The 12,754-nt window shown below is 38.4% G+C and overlaps 1 protein-coding gene across 1 annotated transcript; it reads right to left on the reverse strand.

Moving 5' to 3' along the window:
* Positions 1-9,057: 9,057 nt before the first annotated feature.
* Positions 9,058-9,471, reverse strand: LOC125858717 (uncharacterized). The gene has a single exon (XM_049538535.1). The coding sequence runs from the start codon at positions 9,469-9,471 to the stop codon at positions 9,058-9,060; it is 414 nt and encodes a 137-aa protein (XP_049394492.1).
* Between the last annotated feature and the right edge of the window lie 3,283 nt (positions 9,472-12,754).

Here is a 12,754-nt window from a genome sequence, read left to right on the forward strand (position 1 = left end):
ATGAAGTTATGCTATGAAGGTTATGTATGAAATCCTCAATGCTAGCATGATGTTTAAAGTGTGTTGATGATGAGGAGTATAATGTAAATGATAATGTTAGGGATAAGGTGTGGTCTACATGATTGATTATGTTAGGTACTATTGTGGAATGACCCCTACCTATATGACCACTATATGAATATTTGGTCATATATATGTTAGGAGTACCTATTCAATGTTGAATGTGTCCTTGTCTCCTATGATGAAGTGTGGAGTGTGGTCTAGAATCCCTAAGGGCTTTATATGTGAATTGCTCATGAATTGGGGACATTGTGAATGTGTTTTGATCCTTTTAAGGGAAGAACACTTCATATGAATGTTGTTGCTAATATGTCACTATGAAGACCAATATGCTCACACACACACTCTACATGTATAGCTATGAATATTATGTGTTATGATGTCTATTGAAGGTTAACTCTTATATGCACCCTTACATCTTATTATCTATGCAAGGTGTATGATTAGCAAGGTATGAATATGTGTTGTATAAAGGTGTTTATGTGAAAGGCTTTCTCACATATGTACACACACATGAATGAATGAATAAGGTTTATGATAATCTAGTGAAAGTGAGTCTCTTGAAAGGTTACCTCAATTGTACTCTAAACTAGACTATATTATGAATATGGTATGACTATGTGAAAGGTTTTTCTCACATAATGTAGGTTCTATGATGAAAGGTCATTCTCATCTTAGAAACCTTTGTGCTATATGATATGAGGGATTAAGTCCCTAAAGCCTACTTTATGAACTAATGTTAAATAAAGGCTTAAAGATGTTTAAAAAGGGAGTTGGAGCTTAGCACTGAGTGAACATGAAAAATGAGAGTGGGGGCTTCACGTTTAGCAAGTTCGGCTTCCCTCAAGAGAAACTTCACGTTTAGCAAGTCCGGGTTCCCAACATAGATGTTGTCTCATGAGATGGAAACCTCCACACTTAGTAAGTCAAGGTTTTCTAGTAGCAATCTCCTTGTTCCATAACTACGTTCCCTCATAGGTCTTAGCTTAGTGGATCCACTAGATAGCTATTATGTATGTAGGTCCTACTTTGACAAGTAGTACCTTCTCTTTTTGATGTGGGAGTAGAACACCGGATTCCATGTAGTTCACATAGTCTATGTCGGTTATGGCAATGTCTCCCGAAAGTTAAGAAATGAACTAAGATAAGAATATGAACTCTAGTCATGATTTCTTGAAGAGTTACTTAGTGTAGGTAGGACTATCGACCCTACTTATGCATTGCACAAGTAGATTCTAAGGGAGGTTATGATTAGGCTCTTTATGTAATGAAGACTACGGTCTATATATGTTAATATGAAAGCATGTTAAAGTTGACTTTACTTATGTCAAGACATGAAGTATGTTTATGCATGAGAATTACACTTATCACTTCTTAATAGTTTTGCTTAGTATATGTGGGGGTATGGGACTCCATGTCTACATTGCACGAGTGAGCTGGTGAACGGGTTGTGAGGGTGGTTTATCTATGATATGAACTAAATGGGTTATGACTAATGATGTAGTAAATGAATGAGTCCTTATATGATGTTATGAAGTTTGTTGGTCTTATGTCTAATGTTAAATGAAGATGTTATGACTTGTTGAATATGATGTGCCTAGTCTATGGTGGCTTCCTACGAACACTTGATGGGAGTAGTATTATGGGATTCTACTTGCACATTGCACTAGTGGGACTTGAGGGTTGTCTTAGGTGATAGTTCCTATGTGAAGACTATGTCTTATGGTGTGCTTATGACTCTATGCATATATGTGGTTGGATTGATGAAGGCTATATGTAAGTTCACCCTTGGTAACCTTAAGGTGATACATTGCACCAATTATTCCCTAAGGGTTGCTTGAAGAAATGAGTTAAGATAAAGAGGATGGGAATGTATTGTATGCATTGAATGTGCCTAAAATGTTATAAGTGGCTCTAGGTACTATTATGAATGGTTTCCGCGTGTATGGTGATGTATGGGGTTTATATTGTGCCTATTTACTTAGTGTTCTTGAAATTTCTCTAAAAAGGCATGATGCATAGTTTCCAACTAAATGTCCTTTTAAGAGCATGTTTTGCATGGTTATCCTACTTAGTGCATTCTTGTACTAACACCATTCTTCTTCCTCTTTTTACACCAAGTGTAGGTGATGGTGACTAAAGGGTGTTTCCTAGAAGTGATGAGCTTGGCTTATTATTCCCAAGTTCGGGTGTGTCCTTAAAGATTCAAGGACCTTTATGTTAAAGAGTTTCCAAAAGTTCTATGTACTAGATAGTAGTTTCTTTTGTATTGTAAGGGTTGTGTCCCTCTTGTGTTGTAGTCCTGTTTTAAGATGGCTACGTTGAGATGTAGTACTCCAATTTTTGTATTAAAGGTTTAATGAGGTGACTTTTATGCCTTGTGTTATATTATAAAAAAGTTTTAAATTTTCCACTATTTTTCTATGATAAATGCTATGACGAATGCTAAGGGATTGTATAAGACCTCCGAGAGGTCGAATACGCCGGTAACGACTAGGGGGTGCTCTCGGTCGTTACAAACTTGGTATCAGAGCATAAGGTTATGAAAATGGTCTTAGGATTCAACGTCTCATGAGCCACGTCAAGTAGAGTTTTATTCATCGGTGTGAGTTGCGACACATCTATGAGCGAGAGGCTATAGGACGATAGAAGTTTCACTTTCTTCATTAATCTTGTGTCATGCCGTAGAGCTTAACTCCCTATGATCTCTCTCTCTTATTTTCCCTTGTCCGGTGGTCTTATAGATGTGATTACTTGGAAGGGGTGATGTTGCAAGGATCGAGGGAAGAAAAGGTCAGTTTTAATACTTATTATGATGTGGTGAATATATGAGTATATATATATGAAGGTAGATTTGGAAATCATATTGTGATGCCAATCATGGCTATGTGTGACCTATGAGGTTGGGAGCATTACATTGAAAATGTTGTATGGTGGTGTACTTCTCGTATGGTAAGAGTCGTTATGGTAAGAATGAAATCCTTTTTAGCATGATGAGTTGTTTTATGGTGATGGGTAATGATAGTGGAAAGTCATGGTGAAGATTTGAGGAGTTTTGAAGGAATGTGGTAACTAGAGTGAGTTGAAAGTTGCCTTTTTTCTTATGAGTGATGCTTCATGGTTGTCCTTGTGTGAATCAGAGTTCTTGTGTAGGCTTGCCCTAAGACTTGAAAAAGGGGCTTTGTTCCATGAGTTGGGATAGTGTTTTGCTCTAAGGTTAACTTGGAGAGTAGTATGTACCCTTTAGGTCATAGGAAGGACAAGAGAATAGATATTGACCAACTCTAAAGAGGATAGTTGTCTTGTAAGGGCGATCTTAAGTATGGTCATTCAAAGAGGGTGTTTAGATAATACCTAGGCATGGTTGAGCGGAAAGTTACACCAAAGGTGATGATAAGGGTATGGTGTGATAAATAGTTGATTAAGCTCACCCCAAGTGGTGGATAATGTGCCTAGATGGTAAGGTTTTGAGTGCCCTTAATATTTCTACATTGAACTTCCTTGAGTTCTCCAAGTTGAGAACTACTTTGGGTGATAGATATGAAGTGGAGTGGTATAGATACTTTTTTTTTTTGGATTCTTGAAATCCTCACCTAAGAGAGTATAGTGAAGATTTTGTGGATAATGGTTCCTACATTAGAGATGAAGGAGGTAATGATTAAAAGAGTATGCATAACTTGATCCCAAGAGGGGGACATTGTGCTTAATTGGTAACTGATAGTTCTCTTGGTTACTTTAATGTGCTCTTAGATGGGTTTACCCTAAGTGAGGTATGATGAGTGAGTAGTAAGGTTGTTGATATCCTTATCTTTTCTTTCTATTCTTATTCAAGCTTGAGACCAAAGAGTTTCTAGTAGCTTGTTCATGTTTTGGAGTCTTGCATATGATTATGAGTTGCATGATCTCCATATGTTATGCATGTCTTAGAAGACACCATGTTATGCATGTTTTGAATGATTCTTGCTACATAAAAAAATGGAATTTTAGTAATAAAATTCATGTTTCTCATGTCAATATGCATCTTTATATGGTTAATCCACTCTTGACTTCATGAGGAAAAGAGTATGAGCATGCTTAGGTTAGGAGTTGAGAATTTCTCCTTAAATGAATTGACCTTTGTGTAATGTTTGCTTATGAGTTGATGATGCCATGGGTGTATGTTGTGACTAGGAGAAGGTAGCCCCTTCTTGAAGATAACTAAACATGGTAATGACATGTATGTTCTTGATAGTATGATGATTACATGATAAGACTAGTAGATGATCTATAATCCTCATGTTAGGGTGCAACTACTATGAATTGCTTAATTGCCTCAAGAGTGGAAATGTTGATCATGTCTATGTGTGCACTTGAAAGCCATTGCATAATGGACCCTATGATGATATAAAAGGGGTAAATATCATGGCATGCTTAGGAGAAGGTAGTTCTTCCTATGAACATGAGAAAGGCCTATGTGGTTGATGCATTATGAGTTGGTGAATAAAGTTTCAACTTGCTGGTAGTGCATGAGTTGATTTGAAGTGCATGCTTAAATGATTTCTTATGATAAAGTTGCATAACGTGCTTTAATGAGATAGTTGCATGTTGTGTTTTTTTTGTGTTTGAAATGAGAATGATGATTATGACATGATTTTCTTGTATGTGAATATTTTTGTGAAAATTCATGCTTAAGTTGTATTTTGAGTTTTCACGAACTTTATTTCTCATGGTTGAAATTGCACCCATAGATGTTGGGTGATGTTGACTCCATGAGAGTTGTAATGAGCATGCTTGATGTTGTCTTGTTAAAGAAATGCCTTGTTGATTTCTTAATATAAATGTTGATGCTCATTGAATATGAAGAAGGAAGTTCCTCCTATACTTATGAGAAGTAAAGAGTTTTAAGCATAGTGATGATTTGGAGAAGGAAGTTCCTCTAATGCAATGGGAATTAATAAAGTTGATGCATAAGGAGTTGGTAGATGTGTTGCTACTTTCTTGAATTGCACGAAGTTGTTTTGAGCCTTTAATGTGGAGTTGATGTTCCTCCTTAATGTGTGCTCTTATGTTGATGTTGTATGTTGTGTATTATGAGCTGCTAGTTGGGTCATTGAGTCCTCAGAAGTGTTTTAAGTGTCATTCGAGAACGAATGTTCCTAAGTGGGGATATTGTAATGACCCTCAAAATAAAGTAGGATAAAGTAGAGCCTCACATGGGTTTTATGCATTAATAACTTGTTAAAATAATGAAGAATAGCCTTTTTAGTCAGTGTTAAAGAGTTTGGAAGTCAAACGTCAAGGGACGACCAAGACGTTCGGAAACTAGTCTTTTACGTGTTACTGTGTTTTAGTATGTTGTTCATGCTTTTATGTGTTGTTTGGAGTCTAAAATTAGTGGGGTGACCCTAGTGTCTTAATAAATGTTTTTAGGGTCAAAACATTTGGATACGATGCCCCGGGGGCCACTCTAAGGGTCCCCAAGGAGGACCCCAACCTTGGCCAAGCAAGCTGCCAAGGAAGCTTGAAGTTGTGCTTGGAGGGAGCATGTCCACGTCGCGGAGTAACTCCACCAAAGGCCAAATGTTTGGTCTGTGTCGCGGACATGTCGCGGACTCTACTATCTCGAATTTAATTTCCAGAAAACTTGTGGGAACACCTCCGCGTCGCGAACTTGTTTCCCGACGAAATCTGCGAAAATAAAACTTAAGTTTGACTTATTTAAAAAGGTCCAACTAAGTGAGGGATAGTTTGGCTACTTTGGGGAATTATTATAAACGATTATTCTACCTATTTTAGGGTATTTTAAGTTGGTTAAAACCTCAAAACCTAAAATTAGAACCCATTCTTCAAATTGACCCTTCCCTCTCAAAATATATTCTCTCAAAAACTCCATTGAAAACCTTGATGAAGCTCAAGCTAGAAGATGGGTTTTCAATTGATTTGTTCTTCAATTTCATGGGTCTTCAATAATTAAGGTATGGTGACTCTTGATTCTTGAATAACCTCTCATTTAAGGAGTCGTATAAAAGATTTTTCAAAAGTGATTGAAAGACCAAAATTCCCAATTTTCAATCTAAACATAGGTTCCTTGTCAAACGATTTTCTAAATCATTCTATTGATGAATTAATGTGGATTTAATGTTTTTAAGGCAATTTTCAAAGGAATTCTTGAAAAATCCATGATCCTCAAATTCTCAAAAATTGGCCTATGATGTGGGTCTTTGTGAATATGATCTCTATTGATGGAATTATGTTTAGATTAGATTATATTGATGTTTCCTATGATTGTCTATACTTATTCATGTTGAATTGTTGGTATATTGATGAGTTGAGAATTATGGCCTTATGGGCAAAGTTGTGGGTTGATTCCTTTGTTTATAGAATTGTAGTTAGATTATGTTTATGTTATTGAATTACACTGTTGATTCCTATTTCTACCTATGTCAATTGATTATGAATTGTTGAGGATTGATCCTCAGTGATCATGGCTTGAAGAATTGGTAAGTTGACCTAACTTCTAATCTATAGTATGAGAATTGATGTTGTGAGGTTTGATCCACTTGTGGTGGAGGTGTTTACTTCTTGTCTATTTATGTATGTTGAGATCATGGCCTTGAAGCCAATAGATGTGAAGTGAATTGATGATTATGATGCATATGTTTATGAAGTTATGATATGAAGGTTATGTATGAAATCCTCAATGCTAGCATGATGTTTAAAGTGTGTTGATGATGAGGACTAAAATGTGAATGATTATGTTAGGGATAAGGTGTGGTCTACATGATTGATTATGTTAGGTACTATTGTGGAATGACCCCTACCTATATGAACCTTGTATGAATGTTTGGTCATATACATGTTAGGAGTACCTATTCAATGTTGAATGTGTCCTTGTCTACTATGATGAAGTGTGGGTGTGTGGTCTAAAATCCCTAAGGGCTTTATATGTGAATTGCTCATGAATTGGGGACATTGTGAATGTGTTTTGATCCTTTTAAGGGAAGAACACTTCATATGAATGTTGTTGCTAATATGTCACTATGAAGACCAATATGCTCACACACACACTCTACATGTATAGCTATGAATATTATGTGTTATGATGTCTATTGAAGGTTAACTCTTATATGCACCCTTACATATTATTATGCAAGCAAAGTGTATAATTAGCAAGGTATGAATATGTGTTGTATAAAGGTGTTTATGTGAAAGGCTTTCTCACATATGTACACACACATGAATGAATGAATAAGGTTTATGATAATCTAGTGAAAGTGAGTCTCTTGAAAGGTTTCCTCAATTGTACTCTAAACTAGACTATGTTATGAATATGGTATGACTATGTGAAAGGTCATTCTCACATAAGGTAGGTTCTATGATGAAAGGTCATTCTCATCTTAGAAACCTTTGTGCTATATGATATGAGGGATTAAGTCCCTAAAGCCTACTTTATGAACTAATGTTAAATAAAGGCTTAAAGATGTTTAAAAAGGGAGTTGGAGCTTAGCACTGAGTGAACATGAAAAATGAGAGTGGGGGCTTCACTTTTAGCAAGTTCGGCTTCCCTCAAGAGAAACTTCACGTTTAGCAAGTCCGGGTTCCCAACATAGATGTTGTCTCATGAGATGGAAACCTCCACACTTAGTAAGTCAAGGTTTTCTAGTAGCAATCTCCTTGTTCCATAACTACGTGCCCCCGTAGGTCTTAGCTTAGTGGATCCACTAGATAGCTATTATGTATGTAGGTCCTACTTTGGCAAGTAGTAGCCTCTCTTTTCGGTGTGGGAGTAGAATACCGGATTCCATGTAGCTCACATGGTCTATGTCGGTTATGGCAATGTCTCCCAAAAGTTAAGAAATGAACTAAGATAAGAATATGAACTCTAGTCACGATTTCTTGAAGAGTTACTAAGTGTAGGTAGGACTATGGACCCTACTGATGCATTGCACAAGTGGATTCTAATGGAGGTTATGATTAGGCTCTTTATGTAATGAAGAATATGGTCTATGTGTGTTAATATGAAAGCATGTTAAGGTTGACTTTACTTATGTCAAGACATAAAGTATGTTTATGCATGAGAATTACATTTATCACTTCTTAATAGTTTTGCTTAGTATATGTGGGGGTATGGGACTCCATGTGTACATTGCACGAGTGAGCTGGTGAACGGGTTGTGAGGGTGGTTTATCTATGATATGAACTAAATGGGTTATGACTAATGATGTAGTAAATGAATGAGTCCTTATATGATGTTATGAAGTTTGTTGGTCTTTTGTCTAATGTTAAATAAAGATGTTATGACTTGTTGAATATGATGTGCCTAGTCTATGGTGGCTTCCTACAAACACTTGAAGGGAGTAGTATTATGGGATTCTACTTGCACATTGCACTAGTGGGACTTGAGGGTTGTCTTAGGTGATAGTTCCTATGTGAAGACTATGTCTTATGGTGTGCTTATGACTCTATGCATATATGTGGTTGGATTGATGAAGGCTATATGTAAGTTCACCCTTGGTAACCTTAAGGTGATACATTGCACCAATTATTCCCTAAGGGTTGCTTGAAGAAATGAGTTAAGACAAAGAGGAAGGCAATGTATTGTATGCATTGAATGTGCCTAAAATGTTATAAGTGGCCTAAAATGTTATAAGTGGCTCTAGGTACTATTATGAATGGTTTCCGCGTGTATGATGATGTATGGGGTTTATATTGTACCTATGTACTAAGATCCAATCTAGTACCTAATTCATCTTGCAAGGTCCTCCAAAAGTTAGAAGTAAATTGCGTACCTCTATCTGATATGATGGAGATCGAAACTCCATGCAATCGAACAATCTCGTGGATATAGAGTTTGGCTAACTTCTCTGCATTATAATTCACCTTGACTGGAATGAAGTGAGTAGACTTAGTTAATCTGTCAACAATTACCCATATAGTATCAAACTTACCCAATGTATTTGGCAGACCAACGACGAAATCCATTGCAATTCTTTCCTACTTCCATTCAGGAATGGACATTCATTGAAGTGTCCGTCTAGGCCTCTGATGCTCGTACTTTACCTGCTGACAATTTGGGCGTTGGGCAACAAAATCAACAATGTCATGCTTCATTCTACTCCACCAATAATGTTTTCTCGGATCACGATACATCTTGGTTGCACCAGGATGTATAGAATACCTCGAACTATGAGCCTCTGCAAGGATAGTATGAGTCAAATCATCAACACGGGGCACACATACCCACCCCTTAATTCTCAAGACGCCTTCCTCATCAATCACAACCTCTTTAGCCACTCCTCGCAATACCATGTCTTGAATTTGGCTCAGCTTCTCATCATCAAACTGCTTTCCTTTAAGCTTGTCAAGAAAAGATATTGCCTCCACACAAGCCAAGAATCCTCCTTTCTCAATTACTTTCAGTCTCGTAGTCATTAACCAGAGTTTAAACCTCTCTAGCCAATGGGCGTCTAGAAACTTGTAAGTAGGCTAAACTCCCATGCTCCCTGCTTTTCTACTTAGGGTATCAACCATAATATTAGCTTTTCCTAGGTAATATAAAATAGTACTGTCATATTCTTTCAGTAAATCCATCCACCTCCTTTTCCTCAAATTCAAGTCCTTCTGAGTGAACACATATTGTAAACTATGATGATCTGTATTCACTTCACACTTGACCCCATGTAGATAATGCCTCCACTGCTTCAATGCAAATACAACTGCAGCCAACTCCAAATCACGGGTCGGATAGTTACCTTCATGCACTTTCAATTGCCTTGAAGCATAGGCAAATACATTACTCTCTTGCATTAGCACTACACCTAAACCAAAATAAGATGCATAACAATAAACAATGAAATTCTTACCTTCCACAGGCAAGGCAAGAATACATGCAGTAGTTAACAAGGTCTTGAGTTTCAAGAAGCTCTCTTCACACTCATCCGACCATACAAAGGGAACATTCTTCTTGGTCAGTTGGGAAGCAATGGAAGAAAATCCCTTAACAAACCACGGTAGTAGCTATCTAAACCAACAAAACTCCTTATCTCTGAAACATTAGTAGGCCTTACCCAACTCTTCACTTCTTCAATTTTAGTGGGATCCACTATCACTCCATCCTTAGAAACCACGTGCCCCAAGAAGGACACTGAATTCAGCCAAAGCTCACACTTGGAGAATTTGGTATAAAGCCTTTTCTCCCTTAACAACCCCAATACAATTCTCAAATGCTCGTCATGTTCTTTCCTGCTCTTGGAGTAGATCAGTAATATCATCAATAAATACAATAACAAAGAGATCCAAATATGGCTTAAAAATTCCATTCATCAGGCTCATGAAAGAAGCAGGGGCATTCGTAAGCCCAAAAGACATTACTAAGAACTCATAATGAAAATACCTTGTTCGAAAAGCAGTCTTTGGCACATCCATTGCTCGTATTTTTAGTTGATGATAACCGTACCTCAAATCAATTTTTGAGAACACACAAGCACCCTGTAACTGATCAAACAAGTCATTAATGCGAGGAATGGGGTACTTGTTCTTAATAGTCACCTTATTCAACATCCTGTAGTCTATACACATCCAAAAACTACCATCCTTCTTCACAAATAAAATTGGAGCACCCCAAGAAGAGGCACTCGGTCTAATAAAACCTTTACCTAACAACTCCTGAAGTTGGGCCTTCAACTCTCTCAACTCAGCTGGGGACATTCTATAAGGGGAATGGAAATGGGGCGAGTCCCAGGCTCCAGGTCAATACAAAAATCAATATCCCTATCAATTGGCATACCAGACAGGTCTGCAGGAAAAACATCCACAAACTCACGAACTATCAAAACAGTTTCGATTGAAGGCACTTTGGAATTATCACCCCTAAGATGTTCCAAGAAAGTTGGACAACCCTTACTCACCAACCTCTTAGCACGAAGAAAAGAGATAATACGAACTGGGGCGGGAATATAGTCACCCTCCCATACCAATAGATTTATCCCAGGCTTGGCCAAAGTCACAGTCTTAGCATTACAATCTAAGATAGTAAAATTTGGAGAAAGCCAAGTCATACCCAAAATTACATAGAAATCAACCATCTCCAAAATAATCAAATCTACATAAGTTTTGTTCCCCACTCCCCACAAAAGTCACAAGGCAAGACCTATACACCTTCTCAACTAACACAAACTCACCAACATGAGTAGAGACACGAATAGGCATGTCAAGCATTCCATTAGCTAATAAGAAAGATACATAAGAAAATGTGGATCCAGGATCAAACAATACAGAAGCCATGCGATCACAGACCAGAAGAGTACTTGTGATAACAACATTGGATGCCTCTGCCTTTGGCCTCTCGGGGAAAGCATAACAATGGGCTTTATCACATGTCTATCCATTGCCTCTATCGGGATGCGCTACAGTAGTTCCAACTTGTCACCACGTCCTCCTGAATGACGACCTCTACCATGACCACCCCTACCTGTAACTGCCAGAGATCTGTAACTCTAAACATACCGAGCCTGACTCTGTCTCAGACAGTATTTCCTGATATGCCCACCCTCACCGCATCCACAGCAAGTCCTGGAGTCGAGAGTTTGTCTATGTGAAGACGAAGAAGACTGAAGATAACCCCCAAACTCAGAAAAAGGCTCGCTGGTCGATAACGGACCCTCAGGTGAAACCTGCAATGAAGACTGAAGAGGACGGGGTGGATAACCCCTAGAACTCTGCCCTCTGGAGTAATAACCACTAACCTTACCTCCTTTATGGAACTTCTTAAATGTTGACACCTTGGTGAAGTCATCTGGCTTCACCCCCTTTACCTCTATCACAAAATCAACCACTTCTTGAAAAGATTTTGCAGAAGCAGCTACTTGTAATGTTGGAATCTGCAAATCTTACCTCAGTCCCATCACAAAGCAGCGAATCCGCTCTTGCGGACTGAAGCAAAGATGAGTGGCATATCTGGATAATGCACGAAATTTGGCCTCATAGGTTGCAACCGACATCTTTCTTGCTCTATGTTCAGGAACTTATCTCTCCTCCTGTCCCTCAAAGTCCGAGTATATACTTCTCCATTAAGAAGCTAGATAATGTCGCCTAAGTCATAGATGGTGCCTTTGTTGGTCGACATTCAACATGAGACCTCCACAACATTTTGGCATCCATCTGATACTGGTAGGTAACAAACTAAACACCGAATTGCTCCACTATGTCCATCTTATGAAGCAGCTTGTGATAATCCACATGGAAATCATAAGCATCTTTAGCTTCAGTACCCTTGAAGACGGGAGGTTTCAACTTTAAGAACTTAATAAAGAGATCATGCTGGTCACTAGTCATTATAGGCCCTGTAGTCAATCGAGGAAACATGCATGTTTCCAAGGACGCATCCATGTGGGGAGCCATAACAGTTGCATGTTGTACTCCTTGTACTTGAGTTGCTAGTGCAGAAAATGGTGGGTGCCTTGCCCTGATCAGATAACCCGCTAAGATAAGTGAGAACCTAGTTGATCATCTCTGGAGTAGGCTGGGGTGGTGTTTCCTTCTCATGAATCTGCCGATCCTCCCCCTCATCACCCTCTCTCGCTACCTCGTCAGCCGATGGAGGGGTCACTGCTCCATGTCTAGTTGGACCAGTTGCTTATCATCTGCCTCTAGTGGGCCTTCTCCCGCAACCTCTACCACGGCCTCTCCCATTGCTCCCCCTCGGGGTGCAGTCCCA

This window comes from Solanum stenotomum, chromosome 1, assembly GCF_019186545.1.
Source record: "Solanum stenotomum isolate F172 chromosome 1, ASM1918654v1, whole genome shotgun sequence".
Lineage (NCBI taxonomy): Eukaryota > Viridiplantae > Streptophyta > Magnoliopsida > Solanales > Solanaceae > Solanum > Solanum stenotomum.